We start from the raw sequence: 24718 nt of genomic DNA on the forward strand, positions 1-24718 counted from the left end.
ACAAAGAAGTGGGAGTTAGCTGGCAAAGTGTGAAGAAGGGAGTAATCTTGGAGTCAAAGAGAAGCATGTCAAGTCCCAAGGCAGGGAAGAAAATATCCTGTTTGTTATCCCTAAATAGACTAGAAATATCTATTGCACAGAATTATTCTCCAAATCCGCAACTTCCAAACTTCTTCTAGGATGGCAAGAAAGGGTAAACGGAGAAACCAAAAGAACAAGGTCCAGAATTTATTACAGTGCAGAAGGATTAGAAACAAGCAAAACAACAGAATCCTTATCCTATAAGTTGTTTGTTCATTTACAAAAGGAGATCCATTATTTAAAACTTCATGTTACCATTTCTCATAAAATTATTTGTGATGAAAATATACACTTCCTGTATAGCAATGATTCAGAACTTTTAGTTCCAGTGAAAATTAAAAAAAAAAAAAGAAAACATACAGTAGGAAGGACAAACATTATTTCACAACAGTAAAGAAATTTCCTAGTTATAGAATCATCACTTTTAGTGGTATATTTGGCATAACATTGAAAATTTAAACTGAAAGGAAGCTTCCAAGATGGCGGAATAGGAACAGCTCCGGTCTGCGGCTCCCAGTGAGATCAACACAGAAGACAGGTGATTTCTCCATTTCCGACTGAGGTACCTGGTCCATCTCATTGGGACTGGTTGGACAGTGGGTGCAGCCCATGGAGGGCAAGCCAAAGCGGGGCAGGGCGTCACCTCACCCAGGAAGTGCAAGGGGTCAGGGGATTTCCCTTTCCTAGCCAAGGAAAGCCGTGAGTCTGTACCTGGAGGAACGGTACGCTCCTGCCCAAACACTGTGCTTTTCCCACAGTCTTCGCAACCAGCAGACCAGGAAATTCCCTCCCGTGTCTGGCTCAGCGGGTTCTACGCCCACAGAGCCTTGCTCACGGCTAGCACAGCAGTCTGAGATCAACCTGCGATGCTGCAGCTTGGCAGGGGGAGGGGCATCCACCATTGCTGAGGCTTGAGTAGGCGGTTTTGTGCTCACAGTGTAAACAAAGAGGCCGGGAAGCTTGAACAGGGCAGAGCCCACCACAGCTCAGCAAGGCCTACTGCCTTGCTGTAGATTCCACCTCTGTGGGCAGAGCAAATCAGAATAAAAGGCGGCAGACAGCTTCAGCAGACCTAAACGTCCCTGTCTGACAGCTCTGAAGAGAGCAGTAGTTCTCCCAGCATGGCATTCGAGCTCTGAGAACAGACAGACTGCCTCCTCAAGTGGGTCTCTGACACCCATGTAGCCTGACTGGGAGACACCTCCCAGTAGGGGCTGACAGATACCTCATACAGGTGGATGCCCCTCTGGGATGAAGCTTCCAGAAGAAAAATCAGGCAGCAATATTTGCCGTTCTGCAGCCTCCACTGGTGATACCCAGGCAAACAGGGTCTGGAGTGGACTTCCAGCAAACTCCAACAGACCTGCAGCTGAGGGGCCCAACTGTTAGAAGGAAAACTAACAAACAGAAAGGAATAGCATCAACATCAATAAAGAGCACATCTACACCAAAACCCCATCTGTAGGTCACCAAACAAAAACCACAAAGATGGGGAGAAAGCAGAGCAGAGAAGCTGAAAATTCCAAAAACCAGAGTGCCTCTTATCCAAAGAATCACAGCTCCTTGCCAGCAAAGAAACAAAACTGGATGAAGAATGAGTTTGACAAGTTGACAGAAGTAGGCTTCAGAGGGTCAGTAATAACAAACTTCTCCGAGCTAAAGGAGCATGTTCTAACCCATCACAAGGAAGCTAAAAACCTTGAAAAAAGTGAGACAAATGGATAACTAGAATAAGCAGTGTAGAGAAGACCTTAAATGACCTGATGGAGCTGAAAACCATGGCATGAGAACTTCCTCATGTATGCACAAGCTTCAATAGCCGATTTGATCAAGTGGAAGAAAGGATATCAGTGATTGAAGATCAAATTAATGAAATAAAGTGAGATGACAAGATTAGAGAAGAGTGAAAAGAAACGAACAAAGCCTCCAAGAAATATGGGACTCTGTGAAAAGACCAAATCTACGTTTGACTGGTGTACCGGAAAGTGACAGGAAGAATGGATCCAACTTAGAAAACACTCTTCAGGATATTATCCAGGAGAACTTCCCCAATCTAGCAAGTCAGGCCAACATTCAAATTCAGGAAATAAAGAGAACACCACAAAGATACTCCTTGAGAAGAGCAACTCCAAGACACACAATTGTCAGATTTACCAAGGTTGAAATGAAGGACAAAATGTTAAAGGCAGCCAGAGAGAAAGGCTGGGTTACCCACAAAAGGAAGCCCATCAGACTAACAGCTGATCTCTCGGCACAAACCCTACAAGCCAGAAGAGAGTGGGGGCCAATATTCAATATTCTTAAAGAAAAGAATTTTCAACCCAGAATTTCATATCCAGCCAAACTAAGCTTCATAAGTGAAGGAGAAATAAAATCCTTTACAGACAACAAATGCTGAGAGATTCTGTCACCGCCAGGCCTGCCTTACAAGAGCTCCTGAAGGAAGCACTAAACATGGAAAGGAACAACCGGTACCAGCCACTGCAAAAACATGCCAAATTGTAAAGACCATTGATGATATGAAGAAACTGCATCAATTAACGCGCAAAATAACCAGCTAACATCATAACGACAGGGCCAAATTCAAACATAACAATATTAACCTTAAATGTAAATGGGCTAAATGCCCCAATTAAAAGACACAGACTGGCAAATTGGATAGAGTCAAGACCCATCTGTGTGCTGTATTCAGGAGACTCATCTCATGTGCAAAGACACACATAGGCTCAAAATAAAGGGATGGAGGAAGATCTACCAAGCAAATAAAAAGCAAAAAAAAAAAAAAGCAGGAGTTGCAATCCTAGTCTCTGATAAAACAGACTTTAAACTAACAATTATCAAAAGAGACAAAGAAGGCCATTACATAATGGTAAAGGGAACAATTCAACAAGAGTTAACTATCCTAAATATACATGCATCTGTCCAAGATGGCCAAACAGGAACAGCCCCAATCTACAGCACCCAGCATGAGCGACGCAGAAGACTGGTGATTTCTGCATTTCCAACTGAGGTACCGGGTTCATCTCACTGGGGATTGTCAGACAGTGGGTGCAGGACAGTGGGTGCAGCGCACCAAGTGTGAGCCAAAGCAGGGTGAGGCATCACCTCAGCTGGGAAGTGCAAAGGGTCAGGGAATTCCCTTTCATAGCCAAGCAAAGCTGTGACAGACAGCACCTGGAAAATCGGGTCACTCCCACCCTAATACTGCACTTTTCCAATGGTCTTAGCAAACAGCACACCAGGAGATTATATTCCATGCCTGGCTCGGAGGGTTCCACGCCCATGGAGCCTTGCTCATTGCTAGCACAGCAGTTTGAGATCGAACTGCAAGGGAGCAGCGAGGCTGGGGGAGGGGCGCCCGCCATTGCTGAGGCTTGAGTAGGTAAACAAAGTGGCCAGGAAGCTCGAACTGGGTGGAGCCCACCGCAGCTCAAGGATGCCTGCCTGCCTCTGTAGACTCCACCTCTGGGGGCAGGGCAAGGCCGAACAAAAGGCAGCAGAAACCTCTGCAGACTTAAATGTCCCTGTCTGACAGCTTTGAAGAGAGTAGTGGTTCTGCCAGCACACAGCTTGAGATCTGAGAACAGACAGACTGCCTCTTCAAGTGGTTCCGTGACCCCCGAGTAGCCTAACTGGGAGGCACACCCCAGTAGGGGCAGACTGACACCTCACATGGCCAGGTACCCCTCTGAGACGAAACCTCCAGAGGAACAATCAAACAGTAACATTTGCTGTTCAGCAATATTCGCTGTTCTGCAGCCTCCGCTGCTGATACCCAGGCAAACAGGGTCTGGAGTGGACCTCCAGCAAACTCCAACAGACCTGCAGCTGAGGGTCCTCACTCTTAGATGGAAAACTAACAAAGAGAAAGGACATCCACACCAAAACCCCATCTGTACGTCAGCATCATCAAAGACCAAAGGTAGATAAAACCACAAAGATGGGGAAAAAACAGAACAGAAAAGTTGAAAATTCTAAAAATCAGAGCACCTCTCCTCCTCCAAACGAATGCAGCTCCTCACCAGCAATGGAACAAAGCTGGATGGAAAAGGACTTTGACGAGTTGAGAGAAGAAGGTTTCAGACGACCAAACTTCTCTGAGCTAAACGAGGAAGTTCAAACCCATGACAAAGAAGTTAAAAACCTTGAAAAAAGATTAGATGAATGGCTAACTAGAGTAACCAATGCAGAGAAGTCCTTAAAGGACCTGATGGAGCTGAAAACCATGGCACGAGAACTACGTGACGAATGCACAAGCTTCAGTAGCCAATTCGATCAAGTAGAAGAAAGGGTAACAATGATTGAAGATCAAATGAATAAAATGAAGCAACAAGAGAAGTTTAGAGCAAAAAGAATGAAAAGAAATGAACAAAGCCTCCAAGAAATATGGGACTATGTGAAAAGACCAAATCTACGTCTGATTGGTGTACCTGAAAGTGACGGGGAGAATGGAACCAAGTTGGAAAACACTCTGCAGGATATTATCCAGGAGAACTTCCCCAACCTAGCAAGGCAGGCCAACATTCAAATTCAGGAAATACAGAGAATGCCAAAAAGATATTCCTCGAGAAGAGCAACTCCAAGACACATAATTGTCAGATTCACCAAGGTTGAAATGAAGGAAAAAATGTTAAGGGCAGCCAGAGAGAAAGGTCCAGTTACCCACAAAGGGAAGCCCAACAGACTAACAGCTGATCTCTTGGCAGAAACTCTACAAGCCAGAAGAGAGTGGGGGCCAATATTCAACGTTCTTAAAGAAAAGAATTTTCAACCCAGAATTTCATATCCAGCCAAACTAAGCTTCATAAGTGAAGGAGAAATAAAATCCTTTACAGACAAGCAAATGCAGAGAAATTTGGTCACCACCAGGCCTGCCCTACAAGAGCTCCTGAAGGAAGCACTAAACATGGAAAGGAACAACCAGTACCAGCCACTGCAAAAACATGCCAAATTGTAAAGACCATCGAGGCTAGGAAGAAACTGCATCAACTAATGAGCAAAATAACCAGCTAACATCATAATGACAGGATCAAATTCAAACATAATGATATTAACCTTAAATGTAAATGGGCTAAATGTTCCAATTAAAAGACACAGACTGGAAAATTGGATAAAGAGTCAAGACCCATCAGTATGCTGTATTCAAGAAACCCATCTCATGTGCAGAGACACACATAGGCTCAAAATAAAGGGATAGAGGAAGATCTACTAAAGAAATGGAAAACAAAAAAAGGCAGGGGTTGCAATCCTAGTCTCTGATAAAATAGACTTTAAACCAACAAAGATCAAAAGACACAAAGAAGGCCATTAAACAATGGTAGAGGGATCAATTCAACGAGAAGAGCTAACTATCCTAAATATATATGCACCCAATACAGGAGCACCCAGATTCATAAAGCAAGTCCTGAGTGACCTACAAAGAGACTTAGACTCCCACACAATAATAATGGGAGACTTTAATACCCCACTGTCAATATTAGACAGATCAACGAGACAGAAAGTTAACAAGGATATCCAGGAATTGAATTCAGCTCTGCACCAAGCAGACCTAATAGACATCTACAGAACTCTCCACCCAAATTAACACACTATACATTCTTCTCAGCACCACATTGCACTTATTTCAAAATTGACCACATAGTTGGAAGTAAAGGACTACTCAGCAAATGTAAAAGAACAGAAATTATAACAAACTGTCTCTCAGACCACAGTGCAATCAAACCAGCACTTAGGATTAAGAAACTCACTCAAAACCGCTCAACTACATAGAAACTGAACAACCTGCTCCTGAATGACTACTGGGTACATAATGAAATGAAGGCAGAAATAAAGATGTTCTTTGAAACCGACGAGAACAAAGATACAACACATCAGAATCCCTGGGACACATTTAAAGCAGTGTGTAGAGGGAAATTTATAGCACTAAATGCCCACAAGAGAAAGCAGGAAGGATCTAAAATTGACAACCTAACATCACAATTAAAAGAACTACAGAATCCAGAGCAAACACATTCAAAAGCTAGCAGAAGACAAGAAATAACTAAGATCAGAGCAGAACTGAAGGAGATAGAGACACAAAAAACCCTTCAAAAAATCAATGAATCCAGGAGCTGGTTTTTTGAAAAGATCAACAAAATTGAAAGACCACTAGCAAGACTAATAAAGAAGAAAAGAGAGAAGAATCAAATAGATGCAATAAAAAATGATAAAGGGGATATCACCACTGATCCCACAGAAATACAAACTACCATCACAGGATACTATAAACACATCTACGCAAATAAACTAGAAAATCTAGAAGAAATGGATAAATTCCTCGACACATACACCCTCCCAGGACTAAACCAGGAAGAACTTGAATCTCTGAATAGACCAATAACAGGCTCTGAAATTGAGACACTAATTAATAGCTTACCAACCAAAAAAAAGTCCAGGATCAGATGAATTCATAGCCGAATTCTACCAGAGGTACAAGGAGGAGCTGGTACCATTCTTCCTAAACTATTCCAATCAACAGAAAAAGAGGGAATCCTCCCTAACTCATTTTATGAGGCCAGCATCATCCTGATACCAAGGCCTGGCAGAGACACAACAAAAAAAGAGAATTTTAGGCCAATATTCCTGATGAACATTGATGTGAAAATCCTCAATAAAATACTGGCAAACCAAATCCAGCAGCACATCAAAAAGCTTATGCACCAAGATCAAGTGGGCTTCATCCCTGGGATGCAAGGCTGGTCCAACATACACAAATCAATAAATGTAATTCAGCATATAAACAGAACTGAAGATAAAAACCACATGATTATCTCAATAGATGCAGAAAAGGCCTTCGACAAAATTCAACAGCACTTCATGCTAAAAACTCTCAATAAATTAGGTATTGATGGGACGTATCTCAAAATAATAAGAGCTATCTATGACAAACCCACAGCCAATATCATACTGAATGGGCAAAAACTGGAAACATTCCCTTTGAAAACCAGCACAAGACAGGGATGCCCTCTCTCACCACTCCTATTCAACATAGTGTTGGAAGTTCTGGCCAAGGCAATCAGGCAGGAGAAAGAAATAAAGAATATTCAATTAGGAAAAGAGGAAGTCAAATTGTCCCTGTTTGCGGATGACATGATTGTATATCTAGAAAACCCCATTGTCTCAGACCAAAATCTCCTTAAACTGATAAGCAAATTCAGCAAAGTCTCAGGATACAAAATCAATGTGCAAAAATCACAAGCATTCTTATACACCAATAACAGACAAACAGAGAGCCAAATCATGAGTGAACTCCCATTCACAATTGCTTCAAAGAGAATAAATTACCCAGGAATTCAACTTACAAGGGATGTGAAGGACCTCTTCAAGGAGAACTACAAACCACTGCTCAACAAAATAAAAGAGAACACAAACAAATGGAAGAACATTCCATGCTCATGAATAGGAAGAATCAATATCGTGAAAATGGCCATACTGCCCAGGGTAATTTATAGATTCAATGTCATCCCCATCAAGCTACCAATGACTTTCTTCACAGAATTGGAAAAAACTACTTTAAAGTTCATATGGAACCAAAAATGAGCCCACATTGCCAAGTCAACCCTAAGCTAAGAGAACAAAGCTGGAGGCATCACGCTACCTGACTTCAAACTATACTACAAGGCTACAGTAACCAAAACAGCATGGTACTAGTACCAAAAGAGAGCTATAGACCTATGGAACAGAACAGAGGCCTCAGAGATAATACCACACATCTACAACTATCTGATCTTTGACAAACCTGACAAAAACAAGCAATGGGGAAAGGATTCCCTATTTAATAAATGGTGCTGGGAAAACTGGCTAGCCATATGTAGAAAGCCAAAACTGGATCCCTTCTTCACACCTTCTACAAAAATTAATTCAAGATGGATTAAAGACTTAAATGTAAGACCTAAAACCATAAAAACCCTAGAAGAAAACCTAGGCAATAACACTCAGGACATAGGCATGGGCAAAGACTTCATGACTAAAACACCAAAAGCAATGGCAACAAAAGCCAAAATTCACAAATGGGATCTAATTAAACTAAAGAGCTTCCACATAGCAAAAGAAACTACCATCAGAGTGAACAGACAACCTACAGAATGCGAGAAAATTTTTTCAATCTACTCATCTGACAAAGGGCTAATATGCAGAATCTACAAATAACTCAAACAAATTTACAAGAAAAAAACCACCCCACCAAAAAGTGGGCAATGGATATGAACAGACACTTCTCAAAAGAAGACATTTATGCAGCCAACAGACCCATGAAAAAATGCTCATCATCACTGGCCTTCAGAGAAATGCAAATCAAAACCACAATGGGATACCATCTCACGCCAGTTAGAATGGCGATCATTAAAAAGTCAGGAAACAACAGGGCTAGAGAGGATATGGAGAAATAGGAACACTTTTACACTGCTGGTGGGACTGTAAACTAGTTCAACCCTTGTGGAAGACAGTGTGGCGATTCCTCAGGGATCTAGAACTAGAACTAGAAATACCATTTGACCCAGCCATCCCATTACTGGGTATATACCCAAAGGAATGTAAATCATGCTGCTATAAAGACACATGCACATGTATGTTTATTGCGGCACTACTCACAATAGCAAAGACTTGGAACCAACCCAAATGTCCAACAATGATAGACTGGATTAAGAAAATGTGGCACATATACACCATGGAATACTATGCAGACATAAAAAATGATGAGTTCATGTCCTTTGTAGGGACATGGATGAAACTGGAAACCACCATTCTGAGCAAACTATCTCAAGGACAAAAAACCAAACACTGCATGTTCTCACTCATAGGTGGGAATTGAACGATGAGAACACTTGGACACGGGAAGGGGAACATCACACACTGGGGCCTGTTGTGGGGTAGGGGGAAGGGGGAGGGATAGCATTAGAAGATATACCTAATGTAAATGATGAGTTAATTGGTGCAGCACACCAACATGGCACATGTATACATATGTAACAAACCGGCACATTGTGCACATGTACCCTAGAACTTAAAGTATAATAAAAATATATATATTTTAAAAAGTATATATACATGCATGCAATACAGGAGCACCCAGATTCATAAAGCAAGTCCTTAGAGACCTGCCAAGAGACTGAGACTCCCACACAATACTAATGGGAGACTTTAACACCCCACTGTCAATATTAGACAGATGAACGAGACAGAAGGTTAATAAGGATATTCAGGACTTGAACTCAGGTCTGGACCAAGCAGACCTCATAGACATATACAGAACTCTTCACCCCAAAACAACACAATATATGTTCTTCTCAGCACCACATCGCACTTATTCTAAAATTGACCACATAATTGGAAGTAAAACATTCCTTAACAAATGCAAAAGAACAGAAATCACAAACTGTCTCTCAGACCACAGTGCAATCAAATTAGAACGCCAGATTAAGAAACTCACTCAAAACTACACAACTACATGGAAACTGAACAACCTGTTCCTGAATGACTACTGGGTAAATAACGAAATGAAGGCAGAAATAAAGATTTTCTTTGACATCAATGACATCAAAGACACAATGTACCAGAGTCTCTGTAACACATTTAAAGCAGTGTGTAGAGGGGAATTTATAGCACTAAATGCTCACAAGAGGAAGCAGGAAAGATCTAAAATCGACACCTAGCCCATTTACATTTAAGGTTAGCATTCTTATGTGTGAATTTGATCCATCACCATGATGCTATCTGGTTATTCATGATTAAAAGAACTACAGAAGCAAGAGCAAACAAATTCAAAAGCTACCAGAAGGCAATAAAAAACTAAGATCAGAGCAGAACTGAAGGAGATAGATACATGAAAAACCCTTCAAAAAATCAATGAATCCAGGAGCTGCTTTTTTGAAAAAAATCAACAAAATAGATAGACCACTAGCAAGATTAATAAAGAAGAAATGAGAGACGAATCAAATAGATGCAATAAAAAATGATAAAGGGGATATCACCACTGATCCCACAGAAGTACAAACTACCATCAGAGAATACTAAAAACACCTCTACACAAATAAACTAGAAAATCTAGAAGAAATGGATAAATTCCTCGATACATACATCCTCCCAAGATTAAATCAGGAAAAAGTTGAATCTCTGAATACCAATAACAGGCTCTGAAATTGAGGCAATAATTAATAGCCTACCAACCAATGAAAGTCCAGGACCAGATGGATTCACAGACAAATTCTACCAGAGGTACAAAGAGGAGCTGGGACGATTCCTTCTGAAACTATTCCAATCAATAGAAAAGAAGGAATCCTCCGTAACTCATTTTATGAGGCTAGCATCTTCCTGATACCAAAGCCTGGCAGAGACACAACAAAAATAGATAATTTTAGGCCAATAACCCTGATGAACATTGATGCGAAAATCCTCCCTCAAAAAAATACTGGCAAACCAAATCCAGCAACACATCAAAAAGCTTATCCACCATGATCAAGTCGGCTTCATCCCAGAGATGCAAGGCTGGTTCAACATACACAAATCAATAAATGTAATCCATCACATAAACAGAACCAATGACAAAAACCACATGATTATCTCAATAGATGCAGAAAAGGCCTTCAACAAAATTCAACAGCCCTTCATGCTAAAAACTCTCAATAAACTAGGTATTGATAGAACGTATCTCAAAATAATAAGAGCTATTTATGACAAATCCACAGCCAATATCATACTGAATAGGCAAAAACTGGAAGCATTCCATTTGAAAACCGGCACAAGACAAGGATGCCCTCTCTCACCACTCCTATTCAACATAGTATTGGAAATTCTGGCCAGGGCAATTGGGCAAGAGAAAGAAATAAAGGGTACTCAATTAGGAAAATAGGATGGCAAATTGTCTCTGTCTGCAGATGACATGATTGTATATTTAGAAAATCCCATCATCTGAGCCTCAAATCTCCTTCAGCTGATAAGCAACTTCAGCAAAGTTTCAGGATACAAAATCAATGTGCAAAAATCACAAGCATTCGTATACACCAATAACAGACAGAGCGCCAATCATGAGTGAACTCCCATTCACAATTACTATAAAGAGAATAAAATACCTGGGAATCCAACTTACAAGGGATGTGAACGACCTCTTCAAGAAGAACTACAAACCACTGCTCAACAAAATAAAAGATGACACAAACAAATGGAAGAACATTCCATGCTCATGGATAGGAAGAATCAATAACATGAAAATGGCCATACTGCCCAGGGTAATTTATAGATTCAATGTCATCCCCATCAAGCTACCAATGACTTTCTTCACAGAATTGGAAAAAACCACTTTAAAGTTCATATGGAATCAAATAAGGGCCTGCATAGCCAAGACAATCCTAAGGAAAAAGAACAAAGCTGGAGGCATCATTGCTACCTGACTTCAAACTATACTACAAGGCTACAGTAACCAAAACAGCATGGTACTGGTACCAAAACAGATATATAGACCTATGGAACAGAACAGAAGCCTCAGAAATAACACCACACATCTACAACCATCTGATCTTTGACAAACCTGACAAAAACAAGCAATGGGAAAATGATTCCCTATGTAATAAATGGTGCTGGGAAAACTGGCTAGCCATATGTAGAAAGCCAAAACTGGATCACTTCCTCACACCTTCTACAAAAATTAATTCAAGATGGATTAAAGACTTAAATGTAAGACCTAAAACCATAAAAACCCTAGAAGAAAACCTAGGCAATACCACTCAGGACATAGGCATGGGCAAAGACTTCATGACTAAAACACCAAAAGCAATGGCAACAAAAGCCAAAATTCACAAATGGGATCTAATTAAACTAAAGAGCTTCTGCACAGCAAAAGAAACTAGCATCAGAGTGAAGAGGCAGCCTACGGAATGGGAGAAAATTTTTGCAATCTACCCATCTGACAAAGGGCTAATATCCAGAATCTACAAGGAAGTTAAACAAATTTACAAGGAAAAAACAAAGAACCCCGTCAAAAAGTGGGCAAAGAATATGAACAGACACTTCTCAAAAGAAGACATTTATGCAGTCAACAGACATGAATAAATGCTCATCATCACTGGTCATCAGAGAAATGTAAATGAAAACCACAATGAGATACCATCTCATGCCAGTTAGAATGGCAATCATTAAAACGTCAGGAAACAACAGATGGTGGAGAAGATGTGGAGAAATAGGAACGCTTTTACACTCTTGGTGGGAGTGTAAATTAGTTCAACCATTGTGGAAGACCGTGTGGCAGTTCCTCAAGGGTCTAGCACTAGAAATACCATTTGATCCAGCAATCCCATTACTGGGTATATACCCAAAGGATTATAAATCATGCTACTATAAAGACACATGCACATGTATGTTTATTGCAGCACTGTTCACGATAGTAATGACTTGGAACCAACCCAAATGTCCATCAGTGATAGACTGGATTAAGAAAATGTGGCACATATACACCATGGAATACTATGCAGCCATAAAAGAGGATGAGTTCATGTCCTTTGCAGGGACATGAATGAAACTGAAAACTATAATTCTCAGCAAACTATCACAAGGACAGAAAACCAGACACTGCATGTTTTCACTCATAAGTGGGAGTTGAACAATGAGAACACATAAACACAGGGCAGGGAACATCACACACTGGGGCCTGTCAGGGTGTGGGGGGCTGGGGGAGGGATAGCATTAGGAGAAATACCTAATGTAAATGACAAGTTAATAGGTATAGGAAACCAGCATGGCACATGTATACCTATGTAACAAACCTGCACGTTGTGCACATGTACCCTAGAACTTAAAAGTATAATAAAAAAAAATCTAAACTGACAATAGAAAATTTAGGTCCACAAGGAAAAAACTTTTCTAGACCATTTTGTTTTATCCTTGATTTTGAAGGAAAAATAAAGAAATAAAATATTGCCCACACAGACTAGCACCAGTTCCAGCAGTGACACCAGCAGCAGTTTAAGGTCCAAATGAGAGCCTCACTCTATTCTACTGTGTGTACTTATGAATTTATAAATTCAGGCCACGGTTATTATAAGTACCCCTTTTTTGGCCAAAAATATTTAAATTCAAAATCCATGTTCTTTGGTGGTATTTTATTGCCCCAAATGGAATATTAGACATCCAATTCCAGCAATCAGAATTCACATTGAAACTGTGGTAAATATACTTTTTCAAAATCATATCCCCATTCCAAAATGCAATTGATTTAACGAATATTAATATATGAAAATTTTCAACATCTCATAAATACACATTTTTTTGTTTGTTTACCGAAATGCTGTCCCTGGTGTAACTTCTTGATTATTCCTGTGAAGACAGTACTGGGAATTAAAATGCAGTCTGTTCTCTATTTCTCTTTGAAAGACTTGTTAAGAATGGCAGGGAACCCAAGATGGAAAGTGCTTAGAGTTTTAAATCGAGTAACGTGGTTAATATTCGATCCACAAACATTTGCAGAGCTCCAAATAAAGGCAGACATGGTGAGAGGAATACCAGTTAGTGGGAAGATGACTACCAGAAGCGGAAGTCCAGTCAAATAGGGCAATGACGAGAATGGATAGCAATAGGACAGAACTGGAGACTAGCCTAGGAATCGAGTGGAAATCAATACACATTTATCAAGACCCTACTGAGTATGCCACTACCCACAGGGAGTTGCCCACCATGAGGCAGTCAAAGCTGGGCATTCCTGTGGTGTTCTAATTAGCCCTCCAAAATTCTGTTTTGGCTTTTTTAGTTGACTAGTTTACCCAGAGGTGGGATGAGAGCGTAGGGATCCATCTGGCAGCTCCAGAGGACAACATTAATGCACTGTCTATACAGCTATTGATGTGAGCATGAGAGCAGAATGGAAAATACTCACACTGGAGATAAAAGCCAGCCCACTAGGAAGTATATCAATATCTTCAGAGCCACTTTCTGCAAAAGAAGGGTAGAATCAGAAAAATGCATATATGAAGGCTTAAAAAATACGTCTCACAGTCCAAACTACAAATATCTTTTGGAAACTTATTTTGGAAATTGTTGACTTGTTCAACCATTTACTTGGGAAACCATATTAACTTTGGAGAATCTCACAGGCATGCTACTCTATAGTAAAGCTTGAGTCAGACTCCTCAAATACTAAATCCTTTTTTAGAACCCCATTTTCAGGAGAAAAAGGCAAATACCTAGAAAATAAACTCATATCCTAGATTTACTCTTTAAGTAACAATTTCCAGGGCATATCCTGAGAGATTCAGCTTTATCCCCCATAGAAGGCTGCTCTATAGACTCAGTGATAAAATCTGGAAAGTCATAATCGCGAAGGTCTTTTATTACAGGCCTCTCTGCCAAGCATTCCTTCTCTTCCAACGTAAAGCCTAAAACACTACATTATACAATCATATTGGGAAATTATTGAGTAATAAACTAATGAGTATAAATGAATATGAAAGATTACTGAGTATTAATATGAAAGTTTAGTTAGATCTTTTTTCTCAGTAAGAGCTAGTTTTCAGCATTTTTTTCTATGGAAAGAGACATATAATAAGTAAGTTTTGACTGAGAACAAGTTGAAAAAGGAGCTGTCATGGCTTCTAGTAGGAACCAAGATCTGCATATGATGTGGTTCCAAGTAGACAGAAGTGAGGTTGAAGGCAATGGTTATCTAGTGTGGCAAACTATATTCTACAAATACGTCAGAACCAATATGTACCACAGCCATTTGTTCTTAAAATGTGATGTTCAGACTCCTCCAGCAAGAGGTAAAGTCTATATTCTCCCCTGTTGAAGCTGGGTAGAACTTTGTAACTGCCTTGACAAATAGAATAAGATGAATGCAGTGCCACGTAACATCCAAGGCTAAGTCATAGTCATAGCTGCCACTGGCTGTCTCTCTCTCTATTTCTTAAGACATGCACCTTGGGAACTCTGGATCAAAATGTAAAAAGTCTGGCTATTGTAAAACTACAGAGGAAACAGTACAGAGGGATCACCCAAAGTGGAAAGAGAGTCAGCATCGTCTTTAGCTCAGGCCATAGGAGCTAGAGATGACTCTAGTTCCCAGCCTGTGAGTCATTTTAGCTGATGTAAATGAAACAGAGTGGACTGCCTACACTGTGCCCTGTCAAAATTGCACATTCTTGAGCAAAATAATGGTGGTTGTTTTAAGTCACTAAGTTTTGAGGTGGTTTGCTACACAGTCATAGTTATTGGAACATGTGGGGAAATGGCTGCCTAGGGTAGTTGGTTACTTGAGTGTCAAAAGGCAATGGGGGAAGTATAGGGGAAAATATGAAAAAGAAAATTGCAGCAAAGTCAAAGAAGATGCAAACTGAAATCAATAAAATGGTGAACAATAGGCACTTAGAAGTTGAGAAAGATTTTATTTTATTCAGTATACTGAAGGTTGAAAGTAATCCCCACCTAGAAATATGAAAATCAAATTAACCAGAACTTCCCATTTCCTAAGCATTCCAGTTAATCAAGATTTACGTATATATGGTACCTTGATAGCTATTTCCACATGAAATGACATAGACATCAGAAGAATCCAGCAAACTGAATAAAGCCATTTTAAAAATTGCATTGAATACTGGTTGGTTACGTTTCTGGTGTTTCTCCTTCCTCTCTGCACTTCCTTCTTGGTTTCCCTGTACCTTAATCTCATTCCAATCTCTGTCCTAAAGGTGGATATTTTCCAGGCTCTGTCTGACCATGGCTCTTTCTCATGGCAGAGCACCCATTTTCCCCACATGATGCACTCTAGTCCCACATGGGTCGTGGCAGATGGCTTCAGTTTCCACCTGGATGCTCTTGAATCCCCAATCTCTAAATCAAGCCCAAAGCATTCTTCCAAGTTCCAGACCTTTGTATTAATCTGCAGGTTGGACATTTCTACCTGGGTCTTTTATTTCTCATGTTCCACAGGTCCCAAACTAATCGGAATGTTTCTCCTTCGAATCTGCTCCATTTCTTATATTTCTACTTCAATGAATGGTGCCTCCATTCCACAAACACCCAGAGCAGGAAGCTTGGAGTTACCTTTGATGCATTCCTCTTCCTTAATTTCCAAATCCAACTGATCACAAGTCATTCAAGCTCTAGGACTTCCTCTTGGATTTCTACAATAGTTTCCCAATAACTCAGCTTTGCTTCCCTGAACCCATTCTCTGCACTGCTGAGAGTCATATTTTAAAATTTAAAGTTGACCTTGTTACCCTCCTGCTTAAAACCTCCCAGAGGCCCACTAGGGCTGGCAGTATAAATCCCAAGCTCTTTGGTCTAGGTCCCAAACATCTTGGCTCCAGTCTCAGTTATTGTGGCCCCACTCTCCACTCTACATTGCAGCTCTGCTGTGGTACTTACTACTGTGCTGTGAGTAGTTTGTGAAATGGGCCAGACTCATTCACCAGCATGTCTGTGCATATGTTGCTTTCTCCTTGCAACACTCAGACCTTCCCCATCCTAATCTTACCTCTACTTGGCCAAGGCCACAGGCTCCTGGAGTTTCGGGGCCACCTTCTCAACCTGTGCAAACTTTCCTGGTTTCAGCATCCATTTTATGTATCAATATGGTCATCTATGACTATGTCTACCATGATCTTTCTCACACTGGGCTGCACCCCTCTGTTTACTTGCTAATTTCCTACTAGATGGTCTGCTTTCTGGAGGCAAGGACTGGGTTTTGTTCAGTGTTGTATCCTTATACCCAACATAATACTTGCCTTTTCACTACAGAAGCTCTTAATAAAGCTGGCTGGTTCAAAAAAGAAATAAACACTTTTTGTTTTTTGAACTTTGTCTTGTGTTGAGCTTCAACTATTGAAAAGTGGGTGATGATTTCTGAGTTCAAGATATCCTGAATTGTGTTTGGCTCCTCTTCTCTTCCAAACACAATTTTACATATCTCCTCTGACAGCATAAACCTACTTCAATAACTCACCTAAAACAGAGTGGGCATTTTTCAGATGTGTTGTGCCTGTCTTTATTTACTTGCTCCATCCAGAGCATGGAAAAGCTGGTGCTTTGCACTCAGCAGTGGAAAAGAATTACCACACAAGATTGCACAGTATCACCACCGCTCCTTCCCACCTACACTACGCCTGCACGACAGGCTCCATGCATCTCAGCAACAATGGCACCTGTGGGAGCAAAAGCCCCCAGGATACCTTCCTCTGAGACTTTCCCACACACTTATTAGCCTATGCACAACTATCATTAAAACCCCACTGCTAAGTCTAAAATCAGTCTTATGAATAGGTGCCTACTGCTTCTTAGCCTGTCAACCTTACTGCTACTTGGCATAACTTCATTTCTTTACTCTTTTCTTCATTTCTCCAGTCATCCCCTACAGGCACTCTGATAAAGGATCACATCAAAGCATTACTATCAGTTAATTTTATTATCGTCACTTCACATCTTGGAGAGAAGTTTCTGATAGCCAGCTAAGAAAACACATGGAACCTATTATGGAGTAGAAGCATATATTGGAGACATGGGAAGCTATAGAATGGAAAGGAGTGGAAGGGAAGGTACGTAGGTATTAAATACAGAGGCCACCTACTCGATAATCCTGCCTAGTGAAAGTCCTACTGAAGTATTCATATTTCAAGTGCAGCTTTGATTAGATGCCAAGGGCAGCCAGATAACGTCCTGGTTAAAACAATCCTTGACCCTCAAAAGCCTTGGAAAAAAAGATGAACGTAATACAAAAAGATCTATGAGATATGATTTCCAGAGAAAGATATATTTCACCTTTCAACTTTTCTTCCCAGAAAAAAATACTGGAGAAGAAAAACAAAATAAGAGTTTCTTCCACCAATAAAATAAACTTCAAAAGTCTGGGTCTTGAAAACATAAATAAGAATTTTTCTCCAGCTCTGTTACAGCCTACTATACCCTACCTAAAATCCTTCAGCAGCTTTTCAGGGCTTTGTAAAGCCTCTACTCCTCAACCAGTTGTGACTTGTGAGTATTATCTTATCCATTATCTTAATTTAAATATCTAGCCTGCCTTGTTTTGATTAACCTGTATCTAGTAATATTTCAGCTGTTTGCATCTCAGATTTTCTGTTTTCCACTGTTGCAATACTTTCCTGAAGCTTCCAAAATAAAAAATGTGTTGTCAGTAGATCAGAAAGTTAGTGTTACACAACAGAGAGTACAAAGGCATAGAAGGAAACGATCTTGGCTCATAAGCTAAGCCCATCACCCCCTAGTTCCGGACCATTGGGCAAGCAACTTAATTCTTCTGTATGTCAATTTCCTAATCTGCAAAGCATAGATAGCAGCATCCACTTTACAAATTGGTTATGAGGATGATGTAGATGTTTGTAAAGGACTCAACAGGCTGCTCATAGTCACCAGGCCTTTGATAAAGCAGCTTTTTCAAAACATATATATCAGTATTGTCCTACTGACACATGACCCATCATCATTCTAACTTGTTTAGTTCACCAAACATATGCCAATAGACATGAGAAGTAACATGGCATTTCTTTCTTCTGCTCCCGGCCTGCTTCCAACTATTTAAGCCATTTTCTTCAAAATATTTGGATAATCAGAACATTGACCTAAGACTTACAATATTAACTGTAATTTTACCTTCTCAAATCTAGTTGAGTGATACAATTCAAGTCAGACTAGACCCTACCAATCATCTAGTCCAATTATACCTCTTGATTATTTGCAGCCTTATATATTTTGACAGTTATTTGTATAGTGAATATGAATACTACTACGCCACAAAACAGTAAACAAATGAGTAAATGTCACATTTCCTTCTTTTTAAAATCAAATTAAATCACTCTGATATCCTATTCCACTAAGTTGATGGAAAATCCAATCTGAGTCATTACTGGGTTTGTCTGTTAGGGTTATGAAATCATTTTAAGTGGTGGGTTCTAAACCTAAGCAGAATGTTTTGGAAAGGCAATCTGGCATTCATTCTACACTATGTATCATCGAATTATTCATTGCCAAAGTTACTGGTCCCTTTAATTTAGACAATTCTGCTACTTCCATGTCATGCATTGACACAAGGTCTTTACCTTAGCTGGAACACAGGGTCCAGCATCCCTAAAGATACCTTGCAACCATTCCTTCTGAGGTCCTGCTCCTCTCCCAGAATGCTGTCAGCCAGTGGGGTAAGGGTCCCCATTATTCAAAGATATCCACATATTCATATCCCTTCTCCAACAGAATCCCTTGAAGGGGCTCAGGTTTTTAAAAACAATTCAGGAAAGGCGGTTTCTTTGGTTTCTTCTGCTTTCCAGCTGCTAGCACAAACCACCTCTAAGACTAGGGAGTGCAAGGTTCAGATTACTTTATTTTTTAGAAATTGAGAGGCAAGAAAAGGCAGGAAACTCAAATCAAAAGGGTACTTTTTCTGTATTTTTAAATATAGCAATAAAATAGAAAATCATATCCCAAAATAAACTATCTCATCACATTCTAATAAATAAGTCACAGTTCTTGGCCCTAGGGAGTTTACAATCTGATAGTGAAAGAGAGAACACTGCTAGCTATAATATAAGGCATGTGGCAGGTGTCATAAGTGAATCGGAGCTTCAGAGTGCTGTGAGAGTTCAGAGGAAGGAGATGAACTTTGCAGCTGATTTTAGTAAGCAGAGACAGAGGAATCAGTAAGTTTGGAGGGAATTTCATAAGCAAAGGTGAGAAAGTGAAAGAACATATTCCCAGAACAGGGAACACAATCTAGCCTGATTTTATTTTATTTTTCTGTTAGCAATGTCAGGAAGAATTGGAGCTGTGGAGCCCAAATAAGCAGGTGTGGCATTAACTAGTAGGTGAGATTAGCCCATGTCTCACGTAGAAGCATGAGGGACAAGCGGGGAACAATGGTTCCTGGATTTTGAACTGAATCTTTTGAGAATGGGGGTACCATACATAGGAAAAGTCTAGAAGCAGAGCTGGTTGTGGGTGGGAGGATGAGGGAGAAAACGACAGAAATGTAAAATAGATTTCAGCTTAGGGAGAGTTTGAGCTGGAGCTACCCTTTAACTGACTAAAAAAGAAGGGCTGCAGTTTGAAAGGTTAGGGACTGGGCCATGGATTTTTGATGAATTTTTTTAAAAGAAGGTAGGTAGGCTGTGAGGTTCCTTTGTTTATTATTTTTTTTAAGACAAAGTCTCGCTCTGTCGCCAGGCTGGAGTACAGTGGCGCGACCTCGGCTCACTGCAACCTCCGATGACTCCCAGGTTCAAGTGATTCTCCTGCCTCAGCCTTCCGAGTAGCTGGGATTACAGGCACACGCCGCCACCATGCCCGGCTAATTGTTATATTTTTAGTAGAGATGGGGTTTCACCATGTTGGCCAGGATGGTCTCGATCTCCTGATCTCATGATCCGCCCGCCTCGGCCTCCCAAGTGCTGGGATTACAGGTGTGAGCCACTGCGCCCAGCCTGCTGTGAGGTTCTTGAGGGGAGGGGCTGAGTCATATTATTTGAAAAAAAAATAACACCTGAAGCCAGGAATGACAATAAGGAAAGGGAGGGAGGAAGGAAAGAAGAAAGGAAGCAAAAAAAGGAAAGGTAACAGAGGACAAGGAGGAGAGTGAAATACCACAGATGGGAAAGGAGAAGCATTCAGTGAGGGGAAAACCAGGGAGTGGTCAATGACATTCTTTAGGTAATGTGGAGAGATGTCAGTAAGGAAATGTGCTGAGAAAAACCCACAAAGAATGTCATTTAGTACACCCCTGAAGACCTTGCATGGGGCAGAGTGGACGGGGCAGATGTCCCACTGGGAGGGCTTAAGTAGTGACAGGTAATTAAATGAGCTGGTAGGGCTCAGTCAGGTGGATGACGACCAAGAAGCTGTGCTGGCTCCTCTTGGTACTGTCACATACATACCAAGTTCCTCAATAAGGTGGCAGTTTTCAGGTTCTACTGGCTCCACTTCTCGAGAGGCATTCACCCTTTCTCTGTAGAAGATAAAACCCAACCCTGGAAGTCAAGGCACAGCATTCAAAATGTATGTTTAAATGTGGACTTCAATCATCTTCGTGTTGGTTAACTATCTTTATCATAATTTATGAACGACATAACAAGTAAGTAGGTACCTCCTTTCATGTTTATTTACATAATGTAGACATTATGTGGGTATTTTACCTATATCAGCTAACCTTATCCAGTTATTGCTGAAAAACTATATAATATGATTCAACATGGAAAACATTCTGCTGCCCAAATAAAAGACACTATTTAATAGTATGAGTAATTGAACAATATTATTAATTTAAATGCACGAAATAGCCCTAATTTTCTAAAGTATCGTCTGTTATAAATCAGCACTTAATCCCCTACAGTCTTGCCCTTTGAACTTTTCCTTCCAAACTGCTTTCCCAAAATTCAACAGGGTCTCCTAACAGTCAAACTCTATCACTTTTGCTTTAATTTTTAAATTTGATGCTGACTTACTCCGCAAGTATGTAAATTCATTAAACCAACCACAATTTAAACAATTGGCCGATTTATTTTTCAACACAATTTTCTTGTTTCCAGAGTGAAAAGGAATGTTTCCACATTCTTCTAATATCTGGGATAATTTAACATTTTTATTAAAGTATATTCAGGAAGACTCAATACTTATCTTACAGTCATTTATTTAAAAAAATACCCTTAGATCTACTTTATTATTATTACTATTATTTTATGATTCTCCATGTGGTTGCACTGGGAGCAAATGTAACAATAAAACTCTCAAACTGGAAGTATTACTAATAGGCACCAGGCACCTCAACAGATTCTAGACGTGATCCTCTAAGAAGACCAGCTTCTACTAAGAGAAATACATAAACACTCAAAGACAACTGAAAGCAAGCAGAGGCTTTCGATCCACTCATGAATGTGTATTATCACTTAAAGGTTCTTCTTTCTAGCCCAGTATTGACTTTTCCTGAGACATTTCTAGGCTGGCTATCACCATTGTATCTTCCACTTCAAAAGGTCAATGCCTACAAAATGCCAGTTACCGCCTGCAGGTTTCAGCTGGTTTGCCCTGCTGTCTGGCCAGCTCTTTAAATCTAGGATAGGTTCCATAACCCAGTACTTCTGTGTGGTTAGCCAGACCTGGGCAATGTCTCAGTCAGCCATAAACATCCAACTGGTAGCCTGATCCTCTCTCCCAAGTCCGGCGTTTCCAATGGACGTCCTTTTTTCCCAAGCAGAATGTTGAGGGCGAGCTGGGAAAGGGGTCATCACGTTCAGAAAGTAAAAGGGGGTCACGACCTTCAGAAAGCAAAGTGGGGGATCATAACCTTCAAAAAATAAATGGGACTAATTCGGCTCGGCAGTCTTTGGAAACGCAAGTAGCTCACTTTCCCCATAAGCGAGTCTCAAGGGGCGGTTTGCTGGGTGAGATGGAGGAGTGAGGTTCCAAAGCTGCTCTTTCCTACCCGCTAGGAAGGGGGCGCCGGGCAGCCCCTGACCTCACTTGGAAGAGGAGAGAAAGAGAGTCGAAGACGCCCTGTCAAGATGCCACTCACCTAAACGCCAGGAACATCTCCCCGACTAAGGACAGGCCGACCCCCAGCAGGACCAGCGCCACGAGCTTCCCCATGGTCTCGGAGTGCCCAGCGGCGACTGCGCGGCGCCGAGAGCTCTCGGGGGCGCGGCGGGCGGTTCCTGCCTCGCCTACGGATTGGGGCCCGCTCGGCCCCGCCCGCACACGCCTCCCACTCACCTGAGCGGCCCGGGTGCCGCAGCAGGGCGCTGACGAGTCCCGCCGAGCCCCGCCGCCCGGGTTCAAGGCCACCTTCACGCCCACGATTCCTTGTTTTTTGGGCAGAGGTCAAGGCTCAACGGAGAGGGAGCCCGGGACCGAGTTGTGGTGGGAGTTTGCTCCTAACACCCGCGAAATCCTGCCTCAATTCCTCAGATGGCCTGAGGGAGAAACCGGAGGGCCCGGGAATGGCGGGGAGCTCCAGTTCAGGGCCGGAACTCCGGACTTCTGCAAGGCCAGACGTGAGGCGACACTGAATTGCTCCCGAGACACGGGAAGGGCGAAGGCAATCGAAGCGAAGAGCTTTAACTCATCTTCTCCAGGATTTGGGGCACGGGAACCTGTCTCCTGACCTTCGTGCCTTACCTCGGAGTGTGCTGCCCAGACGGGCTTGTGAATAGCTGTGTCTGTCCCCATAGTTAACGGGAGAAGGAAACACCAGGAGAAAAGAAGGAAAAGACAGGAAACGGGAAGAGGAGCAGAGGCGAGGAAGGGGAAGGTCGTTTCCTTGGCAGGGTAGGCCCTCTTTCTTCTAGGTCTTGAGTTCCTGCCAGGCAAGAAATGCTCTTTCCCCTCTCCTGATGAACACCAGGTTGGAGGGGGAGGAACTGAAGATGCGGGAAGACTTGGGGAGTTCGGGCAAAGTAGCACATTCAAGCATGATCTATTTTTATTTACGGACAGAAAGAAATATTAGTTCTGTTAGGTTCCACCAAGTAAACTATTTGTTGAGAGAGCAAGATTTGCCAATCCTGGGGGTATTAAGGAAAGAAAAGGTGGTCCCTGACCTATGGGATACATGATTCTAGTATGAATACGTAATTACAGGATGAATAATGAAGCCCACCGCTTATGCAGTACTGACTGTGTGCTTTGCCTGTGCTGACACCTATGTTAACTAACGCATTTAATTATCAACACAATCTCTGGAGTGTGGGTAGCCTTACCCCAATTTTACAGGTGAGACCTGCAGCACAGATTGCTTATGTGGCTTGCTGTAGGTCAGGCAGCTGTCAAGCAGCAGACTCCAAAATCTGGGCCCTTAACTGAGCTGCCTCTACCATGCTGCCTCTAGAAAATCTATGGAAGAAGGGTTGTATTAAAAGGACAGTGTAACGTCTTGAATTGTATAGATTAGAGTTCTTGTTAAGATGACTAATGTTAAAAGAGTGCAAGCAGAGGAGGAATCGAAGTCAGGAGGGCTCACAGAGCTGAGAGGCCTGGGGTGTGATGTAGACATGCATGCAGGGTTTGGGAGTCAGGCTGCCTGGGTTTGGATCCAGCCTAGATAAGGTACTCAGCTTTATTGAGCTACAGATTCCTCTTCTGTAAAAGAACGTCCACCTCATAGGTAGCTTAAAATTAAATGTGATGATGAGTGTCAAGTGCTCTGCACTGTGCTTGATACGTTTTATGAAGTCAGTAAAGATTAACCTCTAATTAATTCTGAACTTTGCTTGAGATTGTAGGCTCCTGTGGGAAGGACTCCATCGCATTGATCACTGGGTTTTCCCGTGCCATCCATAGAACTTTGTGCTTAATAATGACTCAATAAATATGATTAGATGGATGGATGTAAAATATGGACTTGGGAGAAAGAAAAATTAGAAGAATAAAAAATAAATGGAATAAATAATGAAATAATAATAGTCATATTATTATTTCACTCAGCGTTTGCATGCCTTGTCACATTACTTCTTATTAACCTTACCTACAAAGAAGTAAAGTGAATTGCTTGCTGCAAGTTTGATGGGACTAAAAAGAAGGAAAGTGAGGCTTTGAGGCTTAGAGAGGTAAAGTAATAATTCACTTAAGGTTACATAACTAAGTGTCAGTGCCTCCATCTGGACTCAGATCAGGTGACTCTAGAGCTCAT

The 24718-nt window shown here is 41.3% G+C and overlaps 1 protein-coding gene across 1 annotated transcript in view; it reads right to left on the bottom strand.

Moving 5' to 3' along the window:
• PON3 (paraoxonase 3) overlaps positions 1-22719 on the bottom strand; it is a 39334-nt gene extending 16615 nt beyond the window's left edge. Inside the window, exons 1-3 of the mRNA XM_519212.8 lie at positions 22607-22719; positions 20973-21043; positions 13979-14034 (exon numbers count right to left, since the gene is read on the bottom strand). Of these exons, the coding sequence (XP_519212.2) occupies positions 13979-14034; positions 20973-21043; positions 22607-22680 (201 nt within the window). The 5' untranslated portion in view covers positions 22681-22719. The remainder of the gene's footprint in view (positions 1-13978; positions 14035-20972; positions 21044-22606) is intronic.
• Positions 22720-24718: the final 1999 nt, after the last annotated feature.

Source organism: Pan troglodytes, chromosome 6 (genome assembly GCF_028858775.2).
Source record: "Pan troglodytes isolate AG18354 chromosome 6, NHGRI_mPanTro3-v2.0_pri, whole genome shotgun sequence".
Taxonomy (NCBI): domain Eukaryota; kingdom Metazoa; phylum Chordata; class Mammalia; order Primates; family Hominidae; genus Pan; species Pan troglodytes.